The 14,079-nt window shown below is 43.1% G+C and overlaps 1 protein-coding gene across 2 annotated transcripts; it reads left to right on the top strand.

Annotated features, from left to right (window-relative positions):
* The first annotated feature begins 4,768 nt into the window (after window positions 1-4,768).
* Window positions 4,769-9,755, top strand: LOC115388911 (5-aminolevulinate synthase, nonspecific, mitochondrial-like). Of its 2 annotated transcripts, none has more exons than XM_030092219.1 (11): window positions 4,769-4,931; window positions 6,017-6,269; window positions 6,393-6,575; window positions 6,660-6,788; window positions 6,989-7,208; window positions 7,622-7,806; window positions 7,902-8,081; window positions 8,168-8,332; window positions 8,773-9,041; window positions 9,135-9,297; window positions 9,427-9,755. In XM_030092219.1, exons 2-11 carry the CDS (start codon window positions 6,047-6,049, stop codon window positions 9,585-9,587), a joined length of 1,878 nt encoding a protein of 625 aa, XP_029948079.1. In that variant the 5' UTR covers window positions 4,769-4,931; window positions 6,017-6,046; the 3' UTR covers window positions 9,588-9,755. The 2 variants fall into 2 exon arrangements, with proteins under 2 accessions (XP_029948079.1, XP_029948078.1); XM_030092218.1 differs by having other exon boundaries at window positions 4,770-4,931; window positions 6,014-6,269.
* Window positions 9,756-14,079: the final 4,324 nt, after the last annotated feature.

Below are 14,079 nucleotides of genomic sequence, written 5' to 3'. Positions count from 1 at the left end.
GGCTGATTGTTCCAGCAGTAAGGAAGCTATTCTTCTCCAGCAGCATCACTGACATCTCAGCTCACTGTGTGCATGGATAGGGACTTTCTCAGTAACAGACTGCAGCATGTCAGGATGGGAGGCCGCACATCCTCCACCCTCATCCTGAACAAAGGGATACCACAGGGATGTGTCCTCAGCCCCCTCCTGTACTCCCTCTTCACCCACGACTGCATTCCCATCCTCTCCACCAACACCATCGTCAAGTTCGCCGATGACACCACTGTTGTGGGACTCATTGCAGACAGCGACGAGACGGCCTCCAGGGAGGAGATCCAGCTTCTGGTACTGTGGTGTCACAATAACAATCTAGACCTGAACACCAGCAGAACCAGGGAACTGATTGTGGATTTTAGGAGAACCATGGAGCACTCGGCCCTCTGCATCAATGGAGAGGAAGTAGAGACGGTGCAGAGCTTCAGATTCCCTGGTTAGCACATCGCGGCTGACCTCACCTGGGCTGTTAACACTTCCTGTCAGGTGGGGAAAGCACAACAGAGACTTGACTTCCTCAAGAAGCTGAAGCAGGCTCGCCTGACCAACAACTGCTCATCCACTTCTACAGAGCCACCATCGAGAGCCTCCTGTCGTACTGCTGCACAGCATCTGTACAGCGGTGGACAGAAGCAGAAGGAACCTTCAGTCAGGGCAGCCGAGAAGACCATCGGGACCGCACTACCCCCCCCCCCCCCCCCCCCCCCCCCAATGCCTCCAACATTGCAGGGGAACCCACACACCCAGGCCACCTCCTGTTCTCCCCTCTCCCCTCAAGAAAAAGATACTGGACTATTAAGTGCCACACAAACAGACTCAGAAACAGCTTCTACCCCCAAGCTGTGAAAGCCATTTCCCCACCACCACCCCTCTCCCAGCCTGTTTATCCTACTAACAATTAATGCATCAGATTCAATGCTTTCAGTTAGAAAAAGATCAACCGTGAATATCTGCAGCACATTATTTCATCATTCACACATTACGGGCCTCTTTGGGGCAGCCTGGGTTGAAGAGAAGTTATTTCATTTTGATAATGAATGAGATTTTTTAACCTCTCACATAAACACACTGCAAAACATTTGCCCTACAGAAGCATGAGTGACCTGCAAATCATGATAGACATGACATAAGGTGTCCTCACTGAGGACAAGTCCTTCATCCAGGAGCTAATTTAGTACACTTTTAATGTGACAAACTAGAGCTGTTGTTTCTTGGCTGGTAAAATCAACAAATTTATTTTGGAAGTTATACAGAAAAGTAATTTTCTTCAAATAAGGAGTATCATTGATTGGGATTAGTGTGTGTTATGGGTTTTAATCCTTCGTAATCATGTTCACCTTCAGACCCAGTTAAGTTATATAAATGCCTATTTTTGGACTTCTCTACAGTACAAATATGTGTACAAAGTTGACTTCTTCATGGACAGATTTTCTGTATGTGCCTCTTTTTTAACACCAGGGGTCACTTGAACACACAAAATTTCATCAAAGCTTGAAGTCCAAACAAGCTGAAGAGTTCTTTATGTCAGTACTTTCATCCATAAATATCATCTTAAAGCATAACCCTGACAGAGACATGCTGCAGAAGAGATGGTGGGACCTTCTATGTCTTTCTGCTCAAGAGTGTCAGTCGAGGTTACAAGTAATATTCCCGAGGAAAGACTTGTTTCTTGGCCAGACAGTAATAAGACCTGAAGAGTTTGTAATCACAACACAAAAGAAAAGTAATAAGTTAATAATGGGGCAGGATTGATTGAAAAGAACTGGGAGAGTTGTGTTCTTACAGAAATGGTTAATCGCTCTGTGTCATGTTTTCAGTCATGTCAGGTCAGGTCTCTGGTTTCATGCCCTTGATCGTCTCCTTGAGTTAGAAAGGTTCCGTAATCAGAACAATGTCAGCTACGTTTTGTAAAGTATAAATAGCCAGTGAAGGCCTTTATTTCAACACCATACAAAGTTAAAAATGATAGTTAATAAAGTAAGGAATACCAAATACACCACTGTAGGTAAACTTTATGAATTTTTATTTAAGTATGTAATTGTACTCGTATCTACACAGTGTAATATAATTTACAAATGTGACTATGCCCACAATATTAATCATTCTGATTTGTGTGATCATTTTGTCATTTTGTTTATTCCTAACAATGCAAATCTATAGCTATTCATTAAACAGATTACTGTAGTTTAACCAATTACAATTTCTTCTTTGTCTTCAAAATGTGTTTCAGAAACAGACATTTTACTAATGTTAAATCAGTCTTATGTCTACTATTGAATAATGTGGCTTAGAGGTCAGTAATAGTTGAAGTAGTTTTCTGTTTCTGTCTATCTAACAATCTATCTATTTGTACACACATACACACATGTATAAGCCAGGTGAAATACATATACACAAAATAATCTCCTTCCAAGTTTACACCCACTCATCTAGAAAAACTTTAATTCAAAATGTCTAAATCGCAGCAGGAAGAATCAACTGTTTATGATTTACCGGTATTACATTTTACAGTAGCAGTAAGGCTTCACTGCACAGCCTCAGTACTGGTTCCACCTCCAGGGCTCCTCTGGCCTCCTCTCACTCTTTTCTCTGCCTCCTTCACTACTTCCATTGCTCTTCTCTGATGTCTTCCTCACCTCTTTTCTCTTCTCCTCAGCACACCAGACCTGAGGATGGACTCTCATCAGCTCCTCTGCTCTGTTTAAACTCATCCATCCTGGTCCAGTTCAACACCCATATTCTCAAAGAAAGTGCATAAACAGAGAGTTTTCTTTTCACAAGTTTTGGATCACGTTACAAAGCGCTTCTCATCAGAAGTTTGAAGCTTACAAACAATCCTCTTTTCTTTCCTCGTTCATCTCAGACTGAGCAGGATTACTGTTTCTCGTCGTCAGAATGATGTGTGAATTACATAAAGATATTAAAAGGAATTACAGGATTTCTCAACCTTCTTGGGAAGTATACAGAAAATATATTCCACATATCTGAATCAGTGCTTCCCTGATCCTGTGATTGCTTTAAATCTCCAAATGTGTTGATGAGCTTATAACTGTGTCTTAATTTGCTTAAAGTTTTTAATATTTAATTAATTGTTTTGTATTGTTTTTTTTCAATCAATGCAGGAACAGCCAGTAGAATCTTTCAGTATCACCATATAGGATATTATAGTTTTGTGAGTTAAATTTCAAGCATTTAATTGGATGATCAGTGAATATCTTGGCTCTGTGACTGTATATTCAGTTTTGTTTCTCATGGCATGCTTTTGGAGAATGGAGAATTTGTATTTTCCCATATTTCAACACAGTAGTTGAGGTATAAGGAACATTAGTGGGTGCGTAATAATATATGAATAACCTTTGGGAATGTACACTAGAGAAACAGGTTACTGGAGGAGGATGAGTGTTTGATGATTCATAGTTTAAACAAGCATTGTCAACAACTGAAGAACATACAAAGATTCAGGAAGTAGGAAACCAAACAGGACCAACAATAAAAAAGGTCAGAAAATGAAAACAAAAACATTTATCATCATAATAACAATGGCAAAGATAACACTGCAATAATAATTTAATTGTATTTATTTTTCCTTCATTTAACCAGAAAAAGAAAACTGACTGAGATCGAGAGCTCTTTTACAAGGGTAACCTGGCCAAGAGGTTCATAACACCAACTTCCACCAGCTGGTTTTATTTAAAAACCAACAAATTTAAGAGTATACATCAGTTAAAAATGATAACACTCAGATTCAGACTAATTATTATATTATATTATATTATATTATATTATATTATATTATATTATATATTATTATAATTATTATTTTATATGTAAAAAATGAGAATATTATACAGAATTAAAAGAAATTAAGCCTAACTGTGAGGGACAGAAAAGAAACCCAAGGGAGGTTACTCATCAAGAAACATTACTAAAATGAATATGAAGATAAAAAGGATCAAACAATAACAAGAGGAGAAGGAGTTAATAAAAAAAAGCAATCACAACACAGCAGCTTAGAGTGGATTTGTTGACTAAAGATAACTCAATCATTTTGTCCAAAAGGTCAATGTGCTACACATGTACAGCTCCATTACTTCCTGAAGTTCAGACAGCACCTTTATTTCCTGTGTTTCATGATAGGATGAACTGATTAATCCAGGTGTTTCTGACCTCATTAAATGGCCAGACACACCTGGATTAATCAGTTCATCCTATCGTGAAAGACAGGAAATAAATGTGCTGTCTGAACTTCAGGAAGTAATGGAGCTGTGCATAAGGAAAAAAATTTAAATAACTTGCCCATAGAATCCCAGAGTTGATGAAAAGTTTATGCTTGCTGCTTTGGAGGTGGGAAAAGTGGTAAATGAAAGTCTTTAGGATTGGGTAGGAATGAATATCTGGTGATAAGTGGAAATATCAGTGAAATGTGTCTTGAAGGTTTTGTCTAACTTTTCACTGTATTTACTTTCCTTTTATGTCTTTATCACCTTTTGCTTCTGAGCCATGCTATGAATTTGCCTTTGCCTTTTGGCCAAGGTGGGGGCACATCTTATTTCGTGTCTATTAGTCGTTATCGCACTGACCGGATATCGCATGTGCCGCGGACTGACTTCACATCGCGTGACAGCTCATGAAGACGCGGACTCGCGCGGACTGAGCTGACCCTTGACGTCATCTCGTGAAGTCTCGCGAGAGTTCAGCGTGCCGTGTGTCATATAAGCGCCGGGCTCGTCCTCGTCCTCTCCGTTCGTCCTCAGTGCAGGATAACGACGCGACGCGCTGCTCGTCTCCGCACACAACACCCGAAAAGAGGGATTTCACCATCAAAACTCGTCTCAGGTTTTCGTCTCCGCGACTCATCCAGACCCTTTCGCCTTCGGAAAGACATTATTTTCAAATCGGTGAGTGTCATCTTCACCGAGCATCTTCCACTCCTGTTAGCACGGATGCTAATGCTAGGGCCGGCAAAAAAGTGGCCTGGGAAGGTAAAAAAAAGATAAATATTTAGATTTGTTGGAATAGGTTATTATTTTGTAATAGTAACGTTATAATTAACAGTGAATGCAGTCAAGTCGTGACCTCTTGTCAAACTGAGCTAACAGCTCGGAGATGAAGCGGCTGAAAGCAGCTTAAAATGTTGAGCTTTTAACCGCAAGCTGTCAAAAAGGCTCAAGTCAACGTGCTTCTATATTTTTTCTACACATGGTTTTGTTTACGTTAATTCTGCTTCCTCTAGATATTTTAGTGGAGTAAATTCTGATTTTGATAACATTTACTATTAAGTAACGCGCCTTGATCACCACGCGACCATAATCCTTATATAACATTAGTAAATATGGACTTGGTCATGTGCAACATGGCTTTTTTTTTAATTAGGTGAGAGGTTGAGAGTATTTACTTAATCGAGGAATTCATGAACGTGATACAAGCGTGGGCAGATCATGTCACGGAAATTTGGTGAATGTGGTTGACCACACCTACAAAATAAAAGTTTAATCAGAGACGTGATTGCCTTGTAGATTGATGAAAATATCCGAGTAACCAACTTTTGAAACCATTTTATAATAGGTGTTACATTTTATTTTAAGTAAAATCCCCATTAATAGGCTTTCATGCCACATGTGGATTGTTTAAATGTGCCCAGAACAGTTCAATTGAATAAAAAAAAATCAAATTGAAAGATATGAAGAAGTTTTGTTTAGGCGATAATGTCTTTAAAACATCACCTCAAGCCACTATTACTGCCACATGTCTTCTATTGTCACTCACTGTTCCTCTTCTTTAAATCCATTACATATTTGTAATAGATTAATATTAAGATTTTTTTTGTTTGCAACAACATTAAAGGTACAACTTAATCAGCAAATCTCTTTTTATTACTCTCTAGTTGTCCAGTCGGCACTGTAGGTTTTTGGTAACACAGAAAAAGCCTTATCTGACCACTGTGTGTTTAACTGAAATTTTTTATTTTTTTTTCCAACAGAAGTTTGGACAATCATCATTACCACTGCTGACTATGGATGTGATAGTGCGTCGCTGTCCTTTCCTGACCCGTGTGCCTCAGGCCTTCTTGCAGCAGCCCAAAAAGTCTCTGGTGGCGTACGCGCAGCGATGCCCCATCATGATGGAGCTGGCAGCCAAGCCCATGGCCCCCTCAATGGCACGGGCACTCTGCTCCTCCTCCTCCTCCTCTTCGTCCTCTCACCAGACAACCGAGGACATCATGTCCCCCACCGAAGGTGAGACTCAACACGTTTGTAAATTTTTTTTTTAACATAAAAGTTGGAATAAATCCTATAAATGAATTCCAGTGCATTTGACATGTTGAAATAACTGATAATACTGTTTTTGTCCACCTGTAGCTCCTAACCAGAAGGTGGAGTCCAAGCTGCCAGTTGGGCACCCTCTGCCTCCTCAGGGCCAAGCAGTGGCCTCCAAATGCCCCTTCCTGGCTGCAGAAATGGGCCAGAAGAACAGCGGCGTGGTCCGTCAGGTTGGCATGGAGTTCCAGGAGGACGTGCAGGAGGTCCGCACCGTCCAGAAAGGTGGGATTCATTAAATATCTGCCACAGTTTTCCACATTGTTTTTATATTTTCATACTAATGTGTTTTTGCCTGACCGTTTACAGAAGTGCTGAAACAGCCACCCATGGCCAGCGCCCCCAAAGCAGAGGAGAAACCTAGTTTGATCAAGACGCTCCTGAAGCAGCAGCCGAAGAGAGTCACTCACTTGCTGCAGGACAACCTGCACGGAAGAAGTAGGTCTTCATTAGCAGTGTCGTGTGTGTGTGTGTGTGTGTGTGTGTGTTTGTTTTTTAAATGTAAACTAGGTATCTGAGTTAGTTTAGACCTCAGAAATGGACTGAGTCTGTTCCGTTGAAAAGTTGCTCCATTCATTACATAACTGCCACAACGGTGAGTCGCGTTAAGCAAGTGTCGTCTTCCTGTTCTGCAACAGTGTCCCACTTCCAGTACGATAAGTTTTTCGAGAAGAAGATCGAAGAGAAGAAGAGCGACCACACATACCGCGTGTTTAAAACGGTGAATCGGCTCGCCAGCGACTTTCCGATGGCCGACGACTTCACCGGCTCTCTGGATGAGAAGAGGGAGGTCTCCGTTTGGTGCAGCAATGACTACCTGGGCATGAGCCGACACCCTCGGGTCGTGCAGTCCATAATGTGAGTGACAGGAGGTGTTTACTACATTCATTCTCTGTCGGGGCATTCTGGGTTCAGTATATTCTTTTCCCCATCTGCTCACTTCACTGATTGTTTTTGACCTTTAACTCAGCAAGAGCTGAGCATAACCTGACACCCATGGGTGATCCAGGTGATTGTTTGTGTGGGAGTGCAGGGTTACCAAGCCCTAGTTAACACCTAAGCTCATTTGTCTCTGGAAGGTGTGTTTCCTTTATGTATTTTTTTACTCAGCCTGTTTGAGCTTGCCCTCACTCGTCCCTCAGCTGTAACACCGCCCTCAGCTTCCTCAAACATTCCTGATTTTATTCTTTTATTTTGTGGTATCGCCTCTTTTTCATACTCTCATCATATTTGTTCAATATTATTAACTCGATCTGCCCTTGTGTTTCCAGAGACAACATTAAAAAGCACGGTTCAGGAGCCGGAGGCACCAGGAACATCTCTGGAACCAGCAAGTTCCACGTGGAGCTGGAGCACGAACTGGCCGACCTGCACAAGAAGGACGCGGCGCTGCTGTTCAGCTCCTGCTTCGTCGCTAATGACTCCACCCTCTTCACTCTGGCCAAGATGCTGCCAGGTAAACAAAACGTACCGAACTAAGCAAGACAAGCGGCTCCACTGCAGAAGTTTCCTCGATCTCACCTGCCTCCTTTCTCCGCTGACTGATTCCAGGTTGTGAGATCTACTCCGACGCTGGCAACCACGCCTCAATGATCCAGGGGATCAGGAACAGCGGCGCCAAGAAGTTTATTTTCCGTCACAATGACGTGGCTCACCTCCGAGAGCTGCTGGGAAAGGGAGACCCCACAAAGCCGAAGATCGTGGCCTTCGAGACGGTTCACTCCATGGACGGTCGGTTTGAACTCTGTCTTTAATGCAGATTTGGACTCGTCTTCTTCCAGTTTGCAGTGAATTAAACAGCAGCTGTGCTGAAACAGGTGCCGTGTGTCCACTGGAGGAGATGTGCGACGTGGCCCACGAGTTCGGTGCCATCACCTTCGTGGACGAGGTGCACGCCGTGGGTCTGTACGGCGCCAGAGGCGGGGGCATCGGAGACCGGGACGGCATCATGCACAAGATGGACATCATCTCAGGGACTCTAGGTAAGAAACGAATCTCTGGCGGCATGCTGGGACTGTTGGCTCATGTGAAAACGTGAAGACGGGCGGCCGGCTGCGGCGAGACGCGCCACATTGCCGTATTTTCCATTTCAGACAAATCCTTCCAGGTGTCGTGACTCTTTTAGACCATGTTTTGCTGTTGCGCTGAGGATCAGGCCTCAGCTGTGTCACCCAATACGCCGGAGGGCTGAAAGAAGCTGGAGCAGCTCTGCTGTTGCTAGGCGACCGTAGGCTCTCGCAGCGCTCTTATTGAATTACTCTTGTCGCTGTCAAGCTGAGCGAACAATTATTTCTGACTCGCAGCTCTGCAGCTCCCGTACAGCGGCCATTTCAGTCAGACCTGTTTGGTCTTCTGTTGACAGTGTTCGGATGTTTCCCAGTAGATAACAGGTTTTTTTGTTTGTTTGTTTTTTCCCCCCCAGGCAAGGCCTTTGGGTGTGTCGGCGGCTACATCGCCAGTACCTCATACCTGGTGGACACGGTGCGCTCCTACGCCGCCGGCTTCATCTTCACCACCTCGCTGCCTCCGATGCTGCTGGCCGGAGCCCGGCAGTCCATCCAGGTCCTGAAGGACGAGGAGGGCCGGGCGCTGAGGCGGAAACACCAGCGCAACGTCAAGCTGCTGCGGCAGATGCTGATGGACTCGGGCCTGCCGGTCGTTCACTGCCCCAGCCACATCATCCCCGTCCGGGTGAGAGCACGTCTCGGTCGCATGGTTTCATTCAAACCGGCGCTTCTTCCTCTTCCTCCAGCTCTCATCACGTCTGTGTTTGGTTATTTTTAGGTGTCGAACGCCGAGAAAAACACGGAGGTGTGCGACCTCATGATGAGCCGCCACAACATCTACGTGCAGGCCATCAACTACCCCACTGTAGCGAGAGGAGAGGAGCTGCTGCGGATCGCTCCCACCCCTCACCACACCCCCGAGATGATGAAATACTTTGTTGGTAAGCGAGCGTTGATGATGATGATAATGATGATGATAGTGCTTAATGGGCATCGTGTTGGAACAGTCTTGACGTTGTTCTTGCGCCGGTATGAAAGTGACCCTCCTTCTCTCCGTTCGCCCTCCCCAGAGAGGCTGGTGCACACCTGGAAGGAGGTGGGCCTCCCTCTGAAGCCCCACTCGTCCGCAGAGTGCACCTTCTGCCAGCAGCCGCTGCACTTCGAGGTGATGAGCGAGCGGGAAAAGTCTTACTTCAGCGGCCTGAGCCACCCGATCTCCGCCCGCGCGTAGCGACGCTCAGCATCGCCGGCCGCCGATGGCACATACACACTTAACCCCCATTCCTCTATCACTGTCATAGAATGTATTAACTATCTTTGATAAGTCCACACAAACATTATTTAAAATTATCTATGTCCAGATGTTCTATATGCTCCAAATAAAATGTGTTATAAAGACGTTTGTGTCGGTCTGCTCTGTATCAAACAGCTGATTCACATTATTAGATTATTACTGACATCTAAGTTTTAATTTCACTGCATGCCGACAGGAAGTCGACTCCACTCTCAGCCTTCTAGGAGGCGGGGCGGGGGGGGGGGGGGGGGGGGGGGGGGGGGGGGGGGGTCAGCGGAATGTAAAGCAGAGCTTCCACTTCTCAAGTAATGAAAATGAAACGATTAAACTGACACTGTACACATCTGAGTCACTATGAAGTAAATCTTGGTCGGATTATCCAAATAAAGATGTTATGTTTTGAAGCTACAGGAGAACTGAGCACAACTGTGGAGAACAGAGACAGAAGTCAGTTCTGTTTTACTTTATAGCAGAATTACCTGTTGATGAAAAACTTTTTATCTTTCTCATAAACCTTTTACCTAAAGTTCAAATTCAGTATATAAAAATATAATTATTCATTTACTTCACTGTGAGCCACCAAAACTGCAAGGTAACAACTATCTGTTCTGCCAGACTCCATATAGCAAATAATGGTGTAAAAACGGCCAACAAACTCACTCATTTTGACCATTTTAAATGTTGTAAAGCTGATCATAACGAGGCAATATTACATGCACCATGTACAGTAATTCAGCTGATTCAGATCCCCGGGCCTTATGATGCCCACATCTGGTCTGAATGCCATCTGCTCGCTGGTTAAAAGCTTCATGTCAAAAATGAGAAAGTATCTCTGTCATCGGTGACAAACATAAGGCCCGTGGGTCAAAACAGGCCTGCAACAGGCTTCAATCTGCTCCACAAGGAAATTGTAAAAGGCTTTTTAAATTCATTTCTTCAGGTCATGGTCTCACATTTCATTTTGTCTGCCTCACATCATAACATTCCACTTTTAACAAGCACAAAGCACAAAAAACATTCCTTTTAAGATAAATGGCGCTCATTTAAATGGGGTGTGTTGCCGAACCTGCTCACCCGACACGTATCGTGAAAGAGCAGACGAGTGACCTTCAGTCACGTGCGCTGGACACTCAGAGGTGTAGCATGCACTGGATACTTTAGGTGGAGCACAAAACTGGGTCACAACAAATGGTGTTGTGTGCCGATGACGACGACTTCAGCTATTTCGATCTCCTGCTCGACCTCATGAAAAGGGTTGTTCTATTCATTTGGTGTTTGTCAGAAAATACAGAAGACTAATTGAAAAAGAGCTCTTAATCTGACAAACTGATGATTCATGCACCGATCAGTCATGAGCACGCACGACACAAGCTGCACGGATGAGCACCGGCTTAGCACAATTCATGGTCTCATTCACCACTTTTCATTCTTTGGATCAATTTTGATCAGTACTGTAGTTTTAATGATGCTCTAACAGAGTCACCACAATCAAATCACTTTATTGTTTTTGTTTTTTTCTGTGCTCTAACCATTAGGACGCGCGATGTGCGTCCTGCCGCTCTGGAGCCACACGTGGCTCTTCAGCAGTCCCACAGTGGCTCCTTGAGCCTTTCACCAAATGATATGTGTATTTCCAGATTATTCCTATTTAGATTTCATTCATGAAGCTCATGTATTTACAGATAACTCAGAAAAGGTAAAAGGGTAAAACAAGCAAGCAGCTGAAAAAAATAAATAAAATTTCTGTGCAAAATGATTTTTTGTAAGTTAAATTCCATCCAACCAGAATTGCATCAATCATGATTGAATGGTTTCGGTAAACAAAAAAAAAAAAAAAAAAAACCACAGCAGCAAAAATCCCCTAAAAAGTCAACGAGATGACCGATTGTGGTTTTAGACTGAACCAATCATTCTGATTGGCTGAGAAGAACACATCAGTGACAGGAAAGGCACATGTCACATTTGGCCAAAAAAAAAAAAAAAAAAAGACTTCAGAAATGATACTATAAGGCCGCATAAGGATACGTTTTAATGCTCCACTCAAGTTTTATTTGGTGGAAAATGTCAAAAGTGACCTTGTTATCAGTGACGGTTATATTGTTATGGCTGATGTGTTTGTTTATCAGCTGTGGTGCTTTGAATGGTGGCGGGTTCACTTTGAACACGGGAATCTGGCATATGAAGTCCTATTTTTATGCATTTTATTCTTGGACAGAGCCGCTGGTGTGACACTGAACACTAATCCACACACACAGATTCTCACTGCAAACAAGAGCCGAAGCGTCACGCTGTGCCGCGTTATCAGGTGAAACCTTACGTATTGTGGTTACCTACTAACCCACTACCCTGTGAATCGGGATGACATAAATGTTGCTATGCGATGGAGGTCAGGTAATCACACACACACGCACACACACGCACACACACACACACACTCGTCCACCACAGTCTGTGTCACTTCACCACAAAAGGCTCTTGTGATTTACAGTCACTACTGACCAACAGATCACACCAGAGTTCTAGGAATCATTGCTCTAAATGCTCTAATTCCTTATTGCTTAGAAACGTCAAATGATCCAGATTACTTCATATCCTGCTCCGTTAACTTGCCTCGGACAGTTTCTCACAATCTGCAGAAGGACTTTTGGAATGGAAGTGAAAATCCTCTCAGCTCGTCAGAGTCGACGGTGACGCTGCTATTCGTCAACACTTCCACTTTCACACTGATTGTTCAGCTGTGCATCTCGTCACAAACACACACACACACGTACACACACACCCAAAGGGAATTTTTATCCCGACCTTTCTGTTTTATACGCTAGCTTCACTTGCACAGGGAGAACATGCAAACCCCACGCAGTCAGGCAGCGTCTTTGGCCCGTTTCAAGTGAAAACACGTCATTTTAGTGTTTTTGTTTCAGAAAAGTTGCACATTTACAAGGAAACGTTTCCAAAAATGTTTGTTTCAGTGGAAACAGAAGAAATTCTGAAAACATCAACAATGGCGAGATCCTGACGTTCGTTTGGACAGACGACCAAGTGGGATTGTCATTCCAAGGTGACTCTCAACTATTAAACTGCAATGTATTGAAATAGTTCTTGAAATGCTGCGTTTTCAGTGTCTCCCTGTGAACAGACACATCTAGTGAGTGATATTTAGCCGTCTTTGTTGTAAATAAATAGGACTTAATAATGTGAAGGCAATCTTTCACAGACGCGCACGAGAGAAATTCATAGTTTTCTTTGCCAGAAACAGTGAAACGTGTCTGATCAGTTTTATACTTTCTGTTAGGCTATTTCATTTAACAAAAATAAAAATAAGATACAGATATGTTGATTTGAGTCTTAAAAGTTTCTAAAAAGTCTAAGGATCTGTTGATGATGGGTAGTTTTAAGTCTACAGGACTGACATAAATTTTCCAGGAGATGACAGATAGGATTCTGCAGTATTTCCAGAATTGCAAAATCAACTTGTCCGTCAAAATCCCCAAGATTTCCTGCCACAGATCAAAACCATGTGTTTTATGATGGGTGTGTCACTTTCTGGACTTTCTGCGGAAGCAGGAACTACAATGATCAGTTCCAGCTACCTATTGATAAAGCAGTGAAGAGTGTGAATGGACCTTATAGAAATAACTAAAAGCCAGTTCAAAATGTGACCTTGTAAATCAGTCTGCATTTGCACTTTTCGTTTCCCATCAGCTGGCTTTTGCCTCAAACGAACTGAATAGCTAACAGGCCTGGACGCGTACATGCCTCAGTCCTCATAAACATCACTTCAAATAGAACGCTATTTTGATTGCATGAGTGTGAACACAACAAATGAGCAACAGTGGCAACCAAGCTGACTGTAGATAAAAAAGAAAAAAAAATCACACTGACCTCGATAAAAGGTAAAAAGAAACAACCCAGTTTTTGATCATCGACCTTTTGGGGTTTTTTTCTGAGATAGAACTGCTACTTGTCCTCCTCCTGACTCGTGATTACTACGATCAGAAAAACCAGATAATCACACAGCTGTGTTATTACACTTTTACACACATGTGTATTGATCGCACATGTCTGTGCTTTCGGTCCGAGGCTTGACTTGCCCCCAAATAACACAGTATCTTCTGGTTAATTGACTCCCCGGCTATTTTAATACTCTGAGCTATGTCAGCGAGGCCCCTCATAAGCATATAAATAAACACACGTGTGTACGAGCCTCCGTTACAGGATCGGCTGGGCCGGGCTCTCAGTGCGTTCACATGATCGGTGAGTTACTGTGAGGCAAAATCCAAATGTCTCCCTGGAGGGGCGATTCGATCAAAATATGCAACGAAAATACAGCAAATATAAGAAACAGAATAACCAAACAAACATGCAAACTGTAAACTCTGTTTACAATGAACATAAACCATATCCAGAGAAAGATTCCAGATTAGCTTCA

The sequence above is a fragment of the Salarias fasciatus genome, chromosome 5 (genome assembly GCF_902148845.1).
Source record: "Salarias fasciatus chromosome 5, fSalaFa1.1, whole genome shotgun sequence".
Taxonomy (NCBI): domain Eukaryota; kingdom Metazoa; phylum Chordata; class Actinopteri; order Blenniiformes; family Blenniidae; genus Salarias; species Salarias fasciatus.
Note: the sequence above shows the minus strand (reverse complement) of the source record. Positions and strands in the feature narration are given on the sequence as shown.

Excerpts from the sequence above, each read along its gene's own strand:
- LOC115388911 (XM_030092219.1), top strand. The coding sequence starts at position 6,047 with ATGGATGTGATAGTGCGTCGCTGTCCTTTCCTGACCCGTGTGCCTCAG. Across the intron at positions 7,209-7,621 it reads CGGGTCGTGCAGTCCATAAT|AGACAACATTAAAAAGCACG; the intron begins GTGAGTGACAGG and ends TTGTGTTTCCAG. Across the intron at positions 9,298-9,426 it reads GATGATGAAATACTTTGTTG|AGAGGCTGGTGCACACCTGG; the intron begins GTAAGCGAGCGT and ends CGCCCTCCCCAG.